The 19,023-nt window shown below is 46.9% G+C and overlaps 1 protein-coding gene across 2 annotated transcripts in view; it reads left to right on the forward strand.

Moving 5' to 3' along the window:
* The first annotated feature begins 4,871 nt into the window (after nt 1-4,871).
* RXRA (retinoid X receptor alpha) overlaps nt 4,872-19,023 on the forward strand; it is a 225,121-nt gene continuing 210,969 nt past the window's right edge. For both annotated transcript variants that reach the window (XM_084650506.1, XM_084650508.1), the window contains exon 1: nt 4,872-5,175. In XM_084650506.1, the coding sequence (XP_084506632.1) occupies nt 5,148-5,175 (28 nt within the window). In that variant the 5' untranslated portion in view covers nt 4,872-5,147. The remainder of the gene's footprint in view (nt 5,176-19,023) is intronic.

A 19,023-nucleotide genomic window follows, 5' to 3' on the forward strand; every position in this document is an offset into this window, starting at 1 on the left:
TCAAAAATATCATGTAAATTTCACTTTACAAACAAACATCCTCTGCCTGTTAAATGCTTCTGGGAAAAATAAACTGATAACTTTGAATCTACAATGCTTATGGAAATACCTTTAAGATTGTTTTGGTTTACATTTGCAATGTGTCTTGTAGGAATCAGCAACTGGACTCAACAGGTTTTATCATTACTGTTGATTCTTTGTATTTGGGGAGTGTCTGGAGATCCCAGCTGAGATCTGGAGACTGTGCCGGGAACTGTGGAGACACACAGCAAGAGACAGCCATGCCCCAAAGAGCTTACAATCTAGAGAGATAAGACAGAAGAAGAGTGGGAGGGAAAACAGGTTTTTCAGGCTGTTCACCCAGCTCCTGCCTCGCCCCGTGCTCTGTATTTATTTAATCTGCATGTGTTTGGAACGAGGGAAGTAGAATACTGGGCTGAGGGACGGGCATTTTGTTTGCTATTTGGGATCTGCTAGCAAAATCCAAAGGTCAGAAGGGATTTGAGATGGTCAAGAAACTTTAGGATTATGAGTGCTTGAAAGGCAAGTGGAACAATTTCTAGGTATCTTGTTTTCCTGGGCAAAACAGTAACACTACAAAGGACAGGGGCTGGCGGCAGGTGGAGGTGGGGGGTGGGTGGGCATAACAGGGGACCCTTACTACCAGTGGCCAGTTTTAAAGGCAATGAACCAGATTCTGACTGCAGTGCGGTGCAACCCCATTGACTTTCATGGGGTTGAACTGGTCCGACTGAGGATCAGAGTCGGGCCCTGATGGGTTTAGCAAGCACAGTAGGCCTGTATGAAAGGTGTCATTCTGTTTTCTCCTCATCACACCTTTCAGTGTAGAGCTGTCTCCCTGTCTGCTACACTGTGTGTCCATTTCAGAAGCAGTGCATTAGGGGTTACCTAGCTGAGGGAAATTTGCATCTGTGTGACAAAGGGAAAACAGCATGACATCTTTCGGACACTGAACTACCATGTACACGAAAGGCATTGAGACATTTCTACCCACTGGTCCAAATTCTCCCTCAGTTAGATCAGTGCAACCACAGTGAAGTAGTTACAGCCAGGCAAATTTCCATAATATACACAGGGTTATCTCTCATGGAGACCTTATATTAGTTATTTCTTTGTTCGCTGTTTTCCTTAATCTGCTATAAAAGTAATCTAGAGTGGAAAATACCTGCTTTTTGCTCTTTATGTGGGAAATCATGGAACAGCAGGAAACCACAACAAGTTCTAATTTTGTTCCATCAGTCAACTCTGAGTTGCAGATGAGATCAAATAAATAAATCCCAGTAGGAAAAATAATCAAGACTGCAATTTTCAAAGCCACCGAAAGGATTTAAACACCCAATCCCCTTCAGACACTGCTAGATTTTATAGCAAGAGCCAACCACAGCGAATCCACTTCCCACTGTTATGTGAGAAACAAGAAGTCCCCAAACATGAGCAAATGAGCTGTTATCCTGCACCAACAAAAGCTGTGGGGTGTGATTCATATTATCCCTAACTGTGAAATTAAAAATAAATTCAAGGCAACGGGGAGACAACCAATGATGAACAGAGACCAAGAGGCACGGAAGGTGTTTTGCAGGACAGCTCCTTCTTAGACAGTGTCGGAACTCCAAGAAGCCCAGTGCCAAACAGACGTACAAGCCAAAGGCCCTGAAAATGGATCATTTTTTAAATTATTCAAGTCTTTACTAAAAAGTGCCAAGACAGAGTTCAGTGTAGCACAGAACAGCCTGATGCAGGTTATTAAAGCACATTAAAATTCATGGCCAGGGGGTGGGGTGGGGGGAATGGTTTGTAACAGCATAAAAATATCCTTGCCACCTTCCGGCGTCTCACGGAGATTGCAAATATGGGACCTCGTCTGGCAGCCTTCTCCAGGGCAAAATTCCCATTGGCAGGATCACTGGAATAAGGACTGCAGGATCAGACCTATTGACACTACAATTAACGTTTGGATTACACTGAACACCAGCTCTGTTGGGCTGGTTGGGGGGCAAATGTAATTTACTGTAAACAGCTTGCTAGGAGAAACATACTAGATATGAAAATGTGATGTTTTATAGTCTACAAAGGTCTGTTTCCGGCAGTGGCTACTGTGTTATTGTGTATCTCAGCTTTAACATGCTGTGGGATGCACCACTGAGCCAGATCCTCAGCTAGCGTCTCATAGGGGTGTAGCCTGCATACACCAGCTGACAGTGTAACCCATTATTATCTACCAACCTACCTATATAAACATACACAGATTCGTAATGGGCCAATTTTTTCTTTCACTGACACTGATGTGACCCCAGTGGCTTGAATAGAGTTTTCAGTGGTGTCAACGAGCGCAGAATTTGGATATATTGATCTACACACGCACGCACATTTACCTCGCTCATTTCCGTGGCGAGCCTGAGGTTTGCTGCCCCTATAAATGAGTTCAGCCCTTTTTAGATTAGTGCATTCGGACACCATTGATTATAGCTGACTTCCGATTCGGAGATGTTGATCTCTGCCCTTGTCGTGTTGGGTGTCACACACGTGCATGTATTAAGTGTCTGACTTTCCCACAGCTGCACCATAGTTCGAAAGGCTGGACCTGCTCTCCTCTAACAATCCCACTCCCGTTTGTTACTATTTCCCCCCAGGAGTTAATATAACAAACTCCGCCATAAAAATTGACTGGGAGATTAAACTTGACACGCAAGGTCCCAGCCTGGGAGCAAATGATGTTACCAGTTATAAACGCACACACACACCAATCTGTTTGGACCTGCTTAAATTACAGGAGCAAAGGATAAAAAGGAGTGCACTGCTTTATTTTGTTTTTCCTTCTACAGCTCCCAATGAGTGCCAGGCTGCAGCCACTTGCGGCTGACAGAGAATGGTTCCCGCTGGCATTTTTCATTCCTCTTGTAATGTGTTGCTATCGCGAGCTATGAAAGGGACGGAGAGGGAGGCCGCATTCTGTTCACGGTCCCAGAGCTGGTCCACATAAGGATCCTGGGGATTAGCAGCAGTTTGCCCCTTTGGTGTGATCACAATCCTCCTGCCCTCTGGGTAGAAGGGAGGGTGAGTGCCTGTTCCCTGACAGGGATGTGCTAAAGAGGCTGCAGGAGGAGTTGTTAGCATAGTAAATTACCTTAGCCTTTCTCTATCCTTGTCTACAGGGGCTCAGATACCACAATGATGGGCACAAGATAGACAGACAGACAGACAGACATGCCATGGCAGCAGTCACCCTTGCATACATTTGCAACCTTTCCTCATTTTAGACTTAAAATTTCGTTCCATCCCCCAAAAAAGTCAAGACCTGATCCTCAAGGCCTCTCACACTCATAGTCCTTGTTCACATGAGTCTCCTTCAACAGGATCAGTCAGGTGAGAAGGGGTTGCCAGGTTGGGATCCCCTGGTGTTCTCCTACTTGCTCTTGTAAATGGTTTGTCTCTCAAATGTAGGGCCATTCACCTTAGTTCATACACCCTGGCCCTCAGTCCGATACCACTTCAGGTTACCTGTGCTATCATGCCACTCATTCCAGGCCCCCGTCCCCACAGCTCGAGAGCAACTCCAATCTATGGAACAAACCTACTTGTTATGCACATTGTGGTCGTCCAGAGTGCGGGTCGATATGATGCTTCCTATGCTTTACTCACAGTCGAGTTGTTCCAGTCCGTCAAGTTACTAATATATGTTCCTAACAGGCTAAGCGTCATTTATTAAAGCTGGAGACACCCCAACATATTGGATATGTAGCACAGACAGTTAAAACCAGAAGAAAGCCAAGGTGGGTTTGCACCGGAGAGGCTGGAGTGGGCATGTGAGCTCTCAGATAAGCTGCACACCTACCATTAGTTATTGACTTGTATCTCTGTTACAGGAAGTGAAATAGAGCATGTTTAAGTAGCAGGAGGGTCAGACTAGATGATCATGATGGTCCCTGTTCTGACCGTAAAGTCTATGAGACAACCTGAGTCAGAACTCACACTTGGCTCTTTCCAGAGGGGCAGGACCTTGTTCCTGTCTTCCTTAAGCCCGCACTTTGTGACTTGTGTCACAGACACAAAGGTGGTTTGTTATGTGCGCGTGCATGAATCTATGGTAGATTGACTGATCATTTGAACAACTGACAGACAGACGGACTAGCAGATCTAGCCTATTTACCCACCCACCAATTTTCTCTATAAGGCTGAGAGATTTGCAGAGCTGCCTCCGGAATACGAACACTCCAACCTCCCGTCAAAATCAATTCCGTAGGCAGCTTTGAAAATCTCAGCCCAAAGGGCCCCATCTTGCATCCTTTACTCTCAGAAGTAATCCCATTGGTGTAATTGGCTCTACTCAATCACCTTACTAGCTACTTACCTGTACAAACTCGAGTTTCAGGACTGGGTCCAGCCTTTCTAACCCAGACAAAAAGCCCCATAAAAGCACTGAAGGGAGTCACTCCAGCAAGGGCTTTATCTAGCAGCATTTACACAACAGAGCAGGTCCTTTATCCTCCTCCTCCTCAAATAAATGTACCTGTGAGCTGGCACTTTGCCAGCATTTGCCAGTAATAGTCTTCTTTAAATCCTGCAGCTTTGTTAAATTAACATTTGCACGCATAAGACCATTTACCATGGTTGTCCTTCTGATCCTAAAGCAGCCCCCTCTTAAAACCCCCGCCCCACCCTCAAGGAAACTAGTTGAGGACAGAAGCACACAGCCGCCAACCCTTAACATTGGTTGGTTGCAGCCTCCCAGCGGGCAGCGCCGTCGCTGCTACCAGGTTGGCCCTCCCGCTCCCCCTTGGCGGGGTCCCCTTTGCATTGCAGCTTCTGTAGTTGGAATAGAGAGACACAGAGACACAAGTACTTTAGTTACATTGTTGGGTGAGTTTGAAACAACTCCCCCTGCCTTGGGCTTACACACACTGTGACTGGATTTCCTACCCCCCCCCGCCCCCCGCTCCCGGGCCGTGTGCCTTCTGCCGCTGCTGACTGTTAAATCCATGCAAAGCTGCAGTCTTTGATTGTTTTTTTTGCCTCCCCCCCCAGTTTTTTTTTTTTCCTCTCTTTTGCTTTGATTTCTGCGCGCGCGTGTGTGTGTTTTGCCTCCACCGATCTTCACAAATCGTTCTGGCATGAGTTAAACACCCGATATGGACACCAAACATTTCCTGCCACTGGGTGAGTTTGTTTCAAAGGATTCTTCTTGCCGTACGGCGCGATGTCTTGGGCTTGAAACGCTCCAGCTCGCTAGGGGTTTGGGGGGGCAAGCGGGGAAAGGAGAGACGGTCGGAGAAGTGGAGGGAGGAGATGTGTGTGTTTGTGTGTGTGTGTGGGGGGGGTCTGAGAAAAGTGGCTTAATGGCAGCGCTGATCGTTTGACCCGGGACACCCCCGTGCCCCCTTTTCCACAGGCGATTGCAGGCAGGCCGGCAGGCTGGAGAAAGCTTGTTTAATGCATGGGGACGGGAGGCATTTGGGGTGAACGCTGCCGCGTGGAGAGTTGTTGTCAGTTTCGCCCACTGCCCTCGGAAGCCTCGATCCTTGTTTGTTCGGTTTGTCCCGCTTTGCAAGGAACAGTTTTAGCCGATGAGTGTCTGGGGTTTTTGGTTTTTTCTCTCTCTCTCTCTCTCACTCTCCCTCCCCCTCTCCCCCCCCCCCCAGCCTTTTTGGGGTAAGACAACGTGTCGAGTGAGCTTCATTGTGTTTTGCAGAGGGAAACCACAGATTAAACTACTGCTCAGGAAGGGGGGGGGGGATTTGATTTTTTTTTTTTTTGGTTTACAAAGCGAGGGGACCCTGGGTTGGAAATGTGGGTTGCGTCGTGTCCTGGGCGCTTGGCAGATGGCAGGGGGCTGGCATTGCGTTGAACCCGCGCTGGCGTGGGGCCGGGTGGGGGGGGGCAGGAAGAGAGGGGAGATTGGACAAGCTGGAGACATTTTTAGGGAGCAAACTGCGCGCGCGAGGGAGAGAGATCCGCGTAGGAAAGTGACAGTCGCAAGCGCTATTTTCAAACGTGGGACCAGCTACGGCGCAGCCGGAGCGACAACAGCAATGACTCAAGTTTGCCTTCCAAGTGGCTCCTCAGACTCCGGCCACAGGTTTGGGGCACAGAAGCCAGCCCCTTCCGCGTTGTCCCTTTAAAAAGAAAACGCAGCTCTGGAGTGAAAGCAGGGTGTTCGGTGGGTGACATTTCGAGGGGCGTCCCCCACTCCAGACACTGGTTTGTTTTGTTTTGCACAACAGGGCTGTGGCTTTGCCTTGCCTTGAGCTAATGCTCTGTTTTATTTCTGGAGCAGTGTTTGACATGAAACCAGGCCTTTTTTCTTTTCTGTATTTACTACTTTGTTTGTTACATCCCCCCCCCCCTTTTTTTTTTTGTTTTGTTTTTCCACCCCTCTCCTGTCCTTCCTCTGTAGGCATTTGCAGTGTGCCGTCTGGCAGAGATAAATTTAATCGCTGGGGTTAAAGGTGCCTGCCGGTTAAACATTGACAGGCAAGTGTGGACCCAAAAGATGTATTTCGGTGGCATCTTCCTTCTTTTTCTAGAAAATATGGGCCACACCTGATGGTTCTTTGTTTTTGTTTTACTGTGTTTTCAGTGTATCTCCAGCTGGATTTTGCCAACGTTTCTGCAAGGGAGTCAAGTCTTGGCTTGTAAGAGTAAAAGCTTCCTCGTGTCTCGATTTCAGAAAAGTGCCGTGGGTTTGCACTTATCCTATAGGTCAGCATTAAAAAAAATCATATCAAACTCATCTGGGAGAATAACTCTGAGCTACAGAAGCAGGGAAATTCACAGCTCAGATGGGGGGGGGGGGTGGTGCAATTCTGCTCTCATTGAGCTCAATGGCAAAACTCCTGATGATGTATCAGTGGGCACAAGATCAGGCCCTAAATTTCATCTCACCTTTTTACCCCCAGATTGTATTCGTGGGGCACTCGGGCTGGTCACACACACGACACGAGCTACAGCACCTTAGCCCGATGCAGGACAGCGAGAGCAACTGTGCTGTCCTGAACTCTGAATTCTCTTGCCTTTGCTTGGTTCATATCCGCGCCTGGCCCCTTTTTTAAGGAGTCGCCGTTTTAATTAACGCAAGCCTCTTTTTGTACGGCGGAATCAACAACAACAAAAGCCGCCCCTTCCGTTCGCCCGTGCGACCGCTGGAGCAGCCTCAGCGCGCTGTGTCAGGTCCTCTGGACCTGATATGGTCCTAAAAGTCATTGGGGTGTTCTTGCCACATGCAATTGATTTTGATGGGAGATAAAAATGCCCCCGAAGTGCCCAAGTGGCTGTTCCAAGTGGAAAGATCTCTTTGCAGCTTGACACCCATAACATCTTTCATTTTCAATCCAACAGATTTATTTTTTTTATTACCGTTATTTTGGGGTGGCGCAACCCAAACCATTAAAAAAGCCCGTTCTGCCGAGTACTGTGATGCTCTCTCTCTCTGCCTTCCCCCAACACATGCCTTACTTTTATTTGCAGCCCTGCATGTTATTTACGCTTCACGTTGGGAGGCACCGAGGCACTCGCATGGAAGACAAAGGCAAAAACCTCCACTGACTTCCTAAATCGATACTTGTGTTTTTCTACGGTTTGCTGAGATATTTTGATGGCCGGGCGCTTTATGCCTTAAACAAAATGTAGTGTTATTAGAAATTTGATCTCGAGGGGGGAAAAACATGTGGGACCAGACTGATGACTTGTCTAAGGATTTTTACCCTGCTGCAAATGAAAAAAAGTTGATTTATAAACTCATTTATAAATGTTGGGGGCAGGGCCTGGTTCTCTGCTATGGAAATTTGCAACATACACTTCAGCCCATCAGGATCTGTCTAGTGAAGCATTCAGAGGAGATCAACAATGTCAGCTAAACCCATTAGCTTTCAGTAAAGGGGCAGGGAATAAAAGCAAACCGTGACTGTTTATTAAAAGATTTGTCCGCTTTCAGGAGCTGTTTGAAATGGGAGATCAATGTTAGTGACTTGCGGGTGTTAACAATTCCCAGGCTTTACCCAGGGGCGTTTTCCACCTGCCTTTGTAAAAGTTTGGTTTGTGTGTAGGGCACCAGGCTCAGACTGGGGAGATGAAGGTTCATGTTTGGTCCAGAGGGCAGACGCAGAGCTAAAAAGAGAGAGGAACCCCTCGGAATATCGGCCGAGTCCTTCCCAGTGAAATCAGAGTGTCTCATTGGGACCGGGGTCGTCTGCAGCTCTGTGGAGTCTGATTGGTAAGGAACAGGGAGAAGTGACCGGAGGCTGACTTTGTTGAACATAGGACTGTTTTAGAAATACTAGCGGGACAGTGGGGGAAGCTGGCGGTTGTAATCAGAGGGTGAATTACGGACAAAAAAGTTTGTGCAGTTCCTGTATTCCCTGCAAACCATAGGGATCTTAGTTGGAAGATCACAGAGAACACATATTGGTAAAGGGCCCAAATCAGGTTGTGGGTACTATGCAGTCCCACTGAAGACTCCTTGGGGTTCAATTTGGCCTAAAGAGGATCAGTAAGTAAAGATTTCTGGCCAAAAGTTCTGCCCCCAGTGGCACTCGGGTAACCCCACTGATGTCACCAGTGTAAATGAGGGCAGAGCTGGGCCCATTAAAGATTGTAATCTAATGTACCTATCTAAGTACCAGTGAATGCCATAAAGAAACGCCAGTTAGTGCACCGTGTGCCAGTACATCTTCTAACTTCCGTGGGGTTCTGAGAACGGTCCCTTGATGCCCTCCAGGTAGTACCAGGCCCTAACCTTCCCCTCCAAAGGTCTTTCAATGGCTAGTATCTCAGGACTCCTAATATCTTCTGATATCTCAGTATCTGCCTCCCTTCCCATGACTGCCTTACCAAGATGGCTCTGCTGCTCAGGGACACTGGAGTGGATTATTCTCTGGAGTGAAACTCTCAGATACCTCTTGGTACACATGGGCCTTCTTGGTAGCTGGCTACAGATTTCATCTAGGTATGAAATGGCCAGGGGCCTTCCTACTTTTGGACTCACCCCTTTACATCAGCCATGCTGCACTAGCTCCCCAGAAGGAGAAAAACAAGAAGATATTATCGTGCATGCTCTCAGCACCGGCTGGTGGGACGAGATTACAGACATTCAGGCTGATGGTATGCTTTGGGTTAGTTTGGTTATGCTCTAGCACTCGGCTGGACTGGGACTTTATAAATACCAAGATAGACAGAGTTTGATAAGAGAAATACAGATGCAAAACTAATCTCTGTTTTTGTTTGCTTGGTCTATGTCTGAACGTTACAAACCAATAACTGTTGTGCCTGCTTCTATTTCATTGTTTCATGGATAGATGGGAAAAAAATCTATTGTGACTAGTCAGCTGTACCTGTTGTTGCGGAACAGGTGCATTTAGGACAATCACACTTGAGCATCAGGCTCTTGGAGGAAAGAAACAGTTAAATCTGAGGCTTTTGTTGAATCCAAGGTCAGTTTCCTGATCAGAGGTCGCAGAGTGGCTCAGTTCATTTGGTTTCAATGTTCATAAAGTCCGTCTTCCCATCCCATCGGAGCTGTTCAGCCAGGGACAATTGCAGCTGCTCAAGATGTGGCTTTAGTATTGGCTGTCCAAGAAACTACAATCAAAATAAGCAGAAGTGTCAGGCAGGATTACCAAAAAAGAAAAAAAAAAAAGGGCAGGGTTTTGTTTTGAAGGAAGGAATGTGGTAGAGAACAAAGTGCTGGGGAGCATAAGAAACTATCCAGATTGGGTAAAGGCCACCAAGCGTGTAAACTTCTGGACAGCCTATGCACCTTCATCTTGACTTGCTTATATCCGTGTTAAGTGGGGCCTGGTCACCATCCGAGACTGGTCATTGGACAGAATTCTGTGGCGGATTTCGTTATGTGAACAAAAGGCGTCACAGAGGAGACAACGTCAGACTGATTCCTCCTGTTTGTGGCCCCAACTGTATCCTGATACACTGTTAATGAGCTGGAAGATGTGATGTAGCCTACAGCTGGGTGGAAAATGAGGGGGTGGAGGAGAAACCCCCAAAAGGTTAAAAATTTCAAAGCTGTTTTCATTTTCAGGTTTGTGAAAAGGATGGATTTAGAACGTGATAATTTTTTTTTAAATGTTTTTTGTTTTCTTCTTTCTCTGGGGAAACTTTCCTCCTTTTGCCTATTTTGCTGCTGAAAAAAAAGGAGGGGAAAGAAAAAAGAGGGCAAAAGAGGAACCCTTTCCTCTGCAAAATGAAAAAAAGGTTTTTGTCAGAAAAAAATGGAGAAAAATGTAAAAAAACAATTGGCAGAATTTTCGATTTTGAGGAAAAGGCCAGTTTTTGACAGGATGTGTTTTTATTAAAAATATTTTTTTTCCTGGATCTTGGGACAATTGAGTCTTCATTGGGTGTGCTTGTAAATAAAAGGAAATCCTGTGACCTGGACAAATAAAGGTGCTTAGCATCTCCTTGAGGTGATGGAGCCCAGGATCAGGCCCTCAGGGGACTGAGATTTGCACAATAATTCTTCTGTTCAGCTATTTTATCTTTGACTCTAATATGGTGCCAGACCTCCCGACTTTACATATGCAAAATAAGTTGGAAAGGGGTTTTCGTGTTTATAAGACGCCTTGGTTGGATTCAGATCTCTGCTATACATGTGGAATCAATTCCCTGAGGGTCAGTGGAATCCACATTTCCCTGGGTATGAGAGAGAGCAGAATCTACCCTTCTCTTATTAGGGGCATTTTATTTTATTTAAAAGAAAGAGACACAGAGCGGAATCCACAGAATTTTAGTTATTCATTGCAAATATTATTGTTGGCATTTCCATCCTGTTCGCAGACCAAGGGAGAATCAAAACATCTTGCTGGAGAAATATACCACAACGTTGTCCCGCAACCTTTTGAATGCAAAGATAAATATTTTTTTGAGAAACGGGTTAAAAATACTCTGTGTCGAGGGCTGTGGTAGGGGGGCAGGTTCCTTGCAGCCGTGGTTCTGCCACCCGTCTGCATTTTTCGTGGCACCATTAACAAAAATAAAGAAACAAAGCTATGTTGGAGCCGATCTCCTTGCAGGAGCAGGGCAGGGCCTCTGGCTTGAGATGATGTCACGACCCCCCCGAGACCCGAGTTCACAGAAGTTCTGGAGTCATCCAGATGTCAGGTTACATTCTGGGGCAAAGAAAGCCCTGGAAGTCAAGAGTGATTCCTTACACCGAGAACGTGCAGGGTTTGGTTCAGGGATTGCCCTTCATTTACTAGGTTGAGAGGGGGGTGTGTTTTGGTAAAAACTAAGATAAGGAGAAAGCTCACTTGACCCCATGCTTGATGTCGGTCTGCTGGATACGCCAGTGGCCAACAACTTAGTGTAAGGCTGTGAAGTTCTTTCTGGGGAGCTTTTGTAGCTGGTCACTACGGCAGGGCAGCTCTGGTGTTTATCAGACAAATACACCTTCAGGTTCAAAGGCGTTTACCCATTTTTGGTACTGTTTGTTAGGGCTTGAACTTTTCTGATCCCCAGCTGCTCCGCTCCAAGCGCTGCCAATGCACCTTCCCCCCCCATGAGCTGTAGTACCCCAGAGAAGTCCAGTCTTGGTGCCTCCTGAATGCAGGCTTGCACCATGGTGCTGCTGCTGATCTGTGTGGTGACATCAAATTCTTTTTCCACCAGTGGCATGCACCAGGATTTGAACAGAGGGCCCCGCTGATGAAGGGGATTGTGCTAATCCCCAAACTCCACACACTTGCAGTCTAATATCCTAGCCACTAAACCACGCTGCCTCTTATAGAGAATGGATGTGCATGGCTCAGTACATTGAAAACGAGGCTGAGGGAAGTGGTGTATATTGTAGGGGACACTCCTTTGTGATTAGCTGACCTAGTAGGACTTTTACTATCCACTTCCATGGCCCTCAGCACCATTGTATGTGAGCGTCTCCTAGACATCTTCAGAGCACCTCTGGGAGGTGAGGAAGTATCGTTATCCCAATTCTAGAGCGGGGAAAACTGAGGCACGGAGCAATGAAGTAATTTGTCCAAGGTCTTACAGAGAGGTTGAGGCCAAACCAGGAATTAAACCCAGATCTCCTGCGTTGTTTAATGACAAGTCTATCCTTCCTTTCTGAAGTCTGAGATTTTATCAATGGATTTTCATCAATCGGATGAAGTGAGCTGCTCATGAAAGCTTATGCTCAAATAAATTGGTTAGTCTCTAAGGTGCCACAAGTCCTCCTTTTCTTTTTGTGAATACAGACTAACACGGCTGCTACTCTGAAACCTATCAATGGAAAGGCGCTCAGGAGAACTAAGCCATGTGTCAGTGCAGGATCCAAACCAGGGAGAGGGTTCCATAATGTTTCCTAAAAGACCCAGGTGGGCTTTAAACCTTCCCATAACTACAAAGTGATGAGGAAGCTGCCTGGGTGGTTTTATTTTAATTGTTTTTGTCAGTAGTTGCCATATTTTATTGCATTTAAAGACCAGATTGTGGGATAGCGCTGAACATTTGATATACACACACAAAAAGCAGCTTTCTGACATTTTCCTCTTTGAAGGTCTTTTATTTTTCCCCCCTCCTACTTCTCAAAGAAATGGAGATGGGGGAGGGAGGACAGAGTAGAAGAGACCAGAGGCTGCATCTCTCCAAAGGCTTCTCGATGCGAAGGAAGAGCAAAGCAGTTGAAGGGAGATCCACAAATAAGAATTTAAAAAACCCTACAAACTATCTCTCTTCTCCCTCGCGTGCCAGCAACTACAGCTGCTTGAAAATCTTCCAGTGGAACATTTTCCCATCAGAAAATGCTGCTTTGTTAAGATCAAAACTTTCTACTGGAATGTGTCTATTTTGACAAAGTTTTGTTTTGGGGGGAAAACCTGCCCAGAAAGGAAGCATTTTGATTTTTCATTTTGAAATTACTTTTTGTTTGAAAAATTATATTCCAAATGCTAATATAACATTTTTTTAAAAAAATCAGAACAAAATGCTTTACCGAAACTCAACATTTGGATTGATCCAAAATGAAATATTTCAGAAAATTTCGTTTCATGGGACATTTTTTAAAATGTTCTGAGTCGGAACTAAAACAAATGTTGAAATGTCGGCATTCCCTGGGGAATGGAAATTCCGGGTTTTGACTAGCTTTCCTGGCAACTGATCAACAGAAAGTGAAGTGGCATTAGAAAAGAAGATGGGGGCAGGTCCTGGATGTGCTGAGCCGACATTCTAGGGCAGGGGGGTTTTCCCTAAAATGTGTCAGTTGTTCGTGCTCTGGTTTGAACACGTTGCCAAGGGATTTTCTGGTCTTCTGGCCCGAACCCCCTCTTTTTATTGAAGTTGAGTTAAACAACCTTGGGCTTGCGGTTATGGAAGGCCTCTTGACTTGGGGTGTGATTCCAGTTCAGATAGGACTACTCACCAACTTAAAATGATTTATTAGTATCATCCCATTCTTTGTCTTACAATAGTGTCTACATTAGAGGCCCCAACTGAGATCAGGGCTGCATTGTGCAAGGGGCTGTATGTACGCATAGTGAGAGACAGTCCTTGCCCTGAAAAGCCTACAGCCTAAATATACACGAGATAGAAAAAAAGTCGGAGGGGAAACAGAGGCACAAAAAGGGGAAGTGTCTCCTCAAAGTCCCACAAAGCCACTCAATGGCGGAGCTGGGATTAGATCCCAGGGATGAGTTTCTGGTCCCGTTGAAGTAACTGGCAAAATTCCCGTTGACATCGAGAGGGCCAGGATTTCACCCCAGGTTTGTTAGCTCCCAATCTAGTGCACTAGATAAAGGCCCCACTGCCCCGCCACTTAAGTGCGTGCTTTAGTGCTGTGCTGGATTAGGGCCTATGCATCACCTTCTACTGCATATGTCCAACGTCATTCAGCTCCATTCATTTCTGCTGGTAAAGAGCTTTGAGAAACTGGGATGGGAGACTCTGGAGAGGGCTCCGTGTTCATGCTGGGCCCGATTCCCAGCACTTACACCAGTTTCACACGGGAGTGGCTCCACTGACTTTGATAGAGTCACTCCTGATTTAGCACGGTAGTGAGCAAGAGGTGAACCAAGCGGAAGTGTTAAATTTGGCAGAGTCCCTGTAACTTGGGTATGTGTGGGGACAGCCTGGCTTTTTGGATTCCCCAACAACAGCATCTGTGTTGAATACGCTCTGGTTAGGCCTGGCAACAGGGGTTATTTTTCTGGCCACCTCTGCTGGCACCTCAGGCAGGTTTTTGGAAACAGAGCAGGGTTCTTTCTGCTCCACCTCACTGTTGAGAGGAGAGTCTGGATCTGGAGACTGAGCTAAGCAGAATGAAATCAAGGGGTGAAATTCTCCCCTGTGCAGAGGAGTCAGAGCAAGATCTAGGCAGCACTTGCCCCCTCAAAACAGGGCAACATTTACACTGAGGTTCTAGATCCTTTCGTCCCTCCCCATGCCCAGTCAACATTGTGCTCACATTGGCCTTCATTTGGAGCTCATCTACAGTCGTGTAAACCCAGAGTAATCTCTCTGAAGTCAATGGAGATACATGTTGGTAAAACTGAAATCAGAATCAGGTGTATTTTTTGAATTGCGGAGAACGGTGAATAGATTTTGGTGTGTGGCCTGGCAGTGCTTCCAACTCTCAGGACTTTATCGTGAGTCTCATAATATTTGTTGTGTTTCCTACACACCCACTCTCTGAGGTCAGGTGATTGTGTGAGAATCTTGGCTTTCCTTTAAAAAATGAAGTAAGTTTCTATCCCATATGGCTGGGGAGAAACACTTGAAAACATGAATAGGAATGAAAACGAACAGCTCAAAAACCAGAAGGCAAAGGGGAAACAACCAACCACTGTATTATTTTATAAAATTCTCATGATCTTTAAGCCAATCTCATGATTTTGGGGGCCCTGATTCATGACCTTTAAATGCTTGGGGTTGGCCATCCTGAAACTAGCTATTGTTCCTGACGATTTTGCAAGGCTGCTGGGCAGTAAAATCTTGTTTTGGTTAGTTAATGGAGCAGGAAAGCCTCAGAAAATACAGGGGGAGAAGATAAGTGCAATTTACCAGGTGTCACCTTTTTTTTACGTAGTGACTTTTCTGATCTCAACCTCACTTTTTAACTTGAAGTGGAAGAAAATGTGGCTTTGGAGACCTTTCTGGCTAATTACTTGCTCGCTGGGGCTGCCAGAAGGAACTGCCAGAATCAAGTTTGTCGGATGGATTTCCCATCACAGTTAGCGGTCAGGTTCCTTTATTGTTTGCATATTTGGGTCTCCTCTGAACCGTGCCCCTTTTCCTTGTATTGAATCGTGTGTGTGATTGCAGCTGAGCAGAGAGATAAAAGGTGCAGGACTGGTATTTGTGACCCATAAAATGGGAACGGGATTCCCATCTGGTTGTTACTTTTCATGTTGTCTTTCTCTTTGTGGAGCCTTGGCTTTCTATCAGCTTTTATAGACTTTCAAGAAAAAGAAAGAAACTGGGTGTGGGGAAGGATAGAAAAAGGGGGATGAGAACACGAACCCAAAGTCCCTAACGCATCCCCGCCCTTGGAGGTTTACAGCTCCGCTCAGCTTGCAGAGAGACCCCTTTGTATTCAGAGCTGCCAAGAATGTGAGGGATGGATGTCGTCTAGTTTCGACTCTGGGGCTCTCAGTATTAAGTCAGAAGCATCCTATTATAATTACATATTTGGCTGAAGGTTGGTGCCGGAAAGTTTTTCCGTGGACTGTTTCGATGCAATTTCGTCATGGGTGATGTGTGTCCCACCAACACATTCCAGAGTCAATGATACAATTGCAGAGGTCGGTGATAGGAGGGTGAGCCATGGGAAGGTGCTGGCATAAGGGAATAGATATATGTCCAGGTAAGATCTGAAACAGAGAGAAATTCGGCGGGGCTGCTTTGCATTGGCACAGGCTGCAAAGGAGAGGACTCACACACCAGGAGTGGTGACTGTGTGGCGGGAAAGAGAGCAGGCTGGCCTTAGGGGAGCGGAAAGTGTAGAAGGGGCTAGAAAGAAACCCGGCAAGTGAGAGGCAGGAGCAAAGCCATGGAGAGCGATGTGAACGAAGGCAGTTTGGGACTGGATCCTGAAGGGAACGGAGTCGCTTGGGAATGACCCTGAGGTAGCTGTACTTCTTTGTACACGGGAGAAGGCAGGCGGCAGCAGTCGCTCCACAGGAGAGCTGCCCGACTCGAGGCCGGAGGGGCCAGAGCCAAGGTGAGAGAGAGCAGGACGGGGCGGAGGAGTGTCCCAGGGATGGGGGCGCTTGATCTGCAAAAAACAGCCTCACCATTTCGTTCTCCCGACCCCACTCCCATCTCGAGGAGCAGCCGTGAGGTGAGGCCGATCCTTTCATTTGCCTTCGTTCGCTGGGGCATGTGCTGCTGCGCTTTTGAGAACCCAGCACTGGGAGCGCCCGAGAGCATCCCCCTGCCAGCCAGCCGAGCGGGTTGTGGGAGTGAAGGCTTCATCTGGGAGTGAAGGCTTCCCCTTGCCACAGAGGGGTGTGCTTAACGCAGAGCCTCACACCCCACCCAGAGCTGTATTTACCCCTTAATTCTTCTGCGTTTAAATGCGTGCATCGAGCCCGCTTGATCTCCTCTGGCCGTGCTTCAGGTTTCCAGTGAAAAGCGTTCTCCCTTTCTTCATCCCTACAGGCGTGTTTACTACAGGTGCCTTTCTTACTTCCCTCTGGTGCCAGCTGCTCTCCGGCCTTGCCCCTGCTCTTCTGTGCAGGCTCTGGCTCAAGGTGCCCATCTTCTGCGGGTCCCCATTACTCCTCTGCCCCAGATATTGTGCAGACGACCCACTTGGCAAACAGGCAGGGTGGGGCCATATCCCCTGGGTGCAAACAAGGGCAGAACTCCTCTCCTGCCCCGTTTTTATTAGACCCGTGGCTTTCTTTCTTTGAACCAGGTAGCTGCAAGTGCTTCCTTCAAGCTGAGCTCCAGTCTTCCCTGATCTGCTGTGCATGGTTATCAGCCCCTTGGCTGTGTTCAGTAGTGACCACTCCTGAAGGTGAAGGAATGGTCCCTTAGAGATGCATGTTGGTGGCTGTAAGACTGGGGGCGGGGAGGCACAGGGGGAACGGTGAGGTAAAGACAGGGCTTCCGAAGAGATGCAGAGGACCCTGTGATCCAAACCACCCTGGTCCCAGTGAAACTTCAGCCACTTGAATAATCCTCTTGGAATCTGTACCTGAAATCCAGCCCTAGCATTTGACCTGCACTTACTCAAGTGTGACTTTCAATTGATCATGAAAATCCAGTGTGATTCACCAGGCTTTTGCCCTCCAGCCTGCAACATGCAAGTCTCTCCCTCTCCCTGTCCCCTTCCAAGTGTACCTAGCGTGAGAGAAGATTGCTCTCCCATGCACCCTCCGAATTCTTAAAGCAAGACGGAGCTCACTAGAGCTAATCTCCTTGCTCCCCCTGCACGATCCCTTTCAAATCATAAATGAAGATAGGTGGCTTGGAATTTTAAATTTCATTCCCCTGTTTTTTAAAGTTAGTGAAAAGAAAAGAAAAATGTTTGGGGGATAATAAAGGCGATGGTTATCTGTGGCTTTGTCTCAGCCCAGAACCCACCCGTGCACACGTGTGTGTGTGTGTGTGTGTCTCACAGACAGTGAAATTGCACCCTAGAGTTATAAAGCAATTGTCTAGCTCAGCTGCAGAAATGAGCATGAAATGGTGCAGAAAGCAACTAAATAAAATTGGGTAAGGCAGATGCATGAAAATAATGACATCTATATACTGGAGTCAGACACGCTCTCTCTCTCTCTCTCTCATACACACACAGAGACAGATAAACTTTTACAACAGAGCTGGCATTTATTTTTATAGAAACTCTTAAAAATGTAAATTTGTTTAGTTGGGTGGTTGTTTTTTGTTAACAGAAAATACATGTAGTGGGTGAGCGAGTCATTCCTATTTCGACCCCCCTTTCCGATTTCCATTCTTGTTTTCCCTTTTTTGTTTTCAGAGCTGGATTTTTATGCTCAGTCAAACATTCAAATGATAACCTTTGCAACTTCATTTCCCTTTTGCTGTGGCTGCACTGCAGACTCGGGGATCGCTGGAAGCGGGTGCTGGTTAGTAGTGGTGCGCCAGGTCCAATGGAAATTAGGTTTCAAGTTGCTGTCATTGCTTGCTCTCTCTTCTCCTGGTCCAGATCCACAGCTGGTGTAAAATCCCTTAGGTCTATGGGAGTCAGTGGAGCAGAGCTGATTTACACCAGTTGAAGATGAAGTGTGCGCGTGTCTTGGAGGTGAAAATCTGGTCTATGTGTGTATCTGGTCCAGAGGGGGTGTTATGTGTGTTGTATGTGTGTGCTGGGGATAGAAATCCGGCTATGTGTGTGTGTTGGGGACAGGAATCTGGTCATGTGTGTAGTTGCGGGGGTGAAAATCTGGTTGTGTGTGTGTCTGGCCTCTGTGTGCATGTTTGGCCCTGTGTGGTGAGGGTGGGAATCTGGTTCTTTGGGTTATGGAGGAGAAGGGCTGGCTTCTCACCAGGGGTAATCAATTCTTTTTTTTTGTCAGGGTCCAAATTTCTTGCTCAAGGTATAGTCAAGGTCCAGACTCCAGAGAAAATAATACAAAAATACTAACAATAACGATAATAATAAGTAAATAGAAAGATTTCGGGGTCCATTCAAAAGCATGTGGCTGTCCGGATTTGGCCTGTGGGCCGCCTATTGCCTGCCCCTGATGTACACCCCTGTGAGTGCCGGCCCAGTCACATAAGAGCAGCATCGCTCGGCCTTGGCTGAGATGGGCAAGCGGGCAGTACCAGGGGGCTGCTGTCCTGTGTATCATTTCTATTTACTGAGGTTACAGCAGTGTCTAGGAACCTCCCTCAAGGATCATTGCGCTAGGACCTGTGTAACTTATGCAGTCCCTGCCCTGGAGAGCTTGTAACTCACTAGCCCAATGACCATTGGTCCAATGACCAGACCCTGCTGTTGCCCTGGGACACCCCTGCGGTGTAACCGTGGGTGCAGCAAAGATCCATAAGGTCTGATTTCCAGCCAGGCTCGGCCAGCTTCTGTTCTTTGCTTGTCTG

This window comes from Lepidochelys olivacea (genome assembly GCF_965140295.1).
Source record: "Lepidochelys olivacea isolate rLepOli2 genome assembly, chromosome: 16".
Taxonomy (NCBI): domain Eukaryota; kingdom Metazoa; phylum Chordata; order Testudines; family Cheloniidae; genus Lepidochelys; species Lepidochelys olivacea.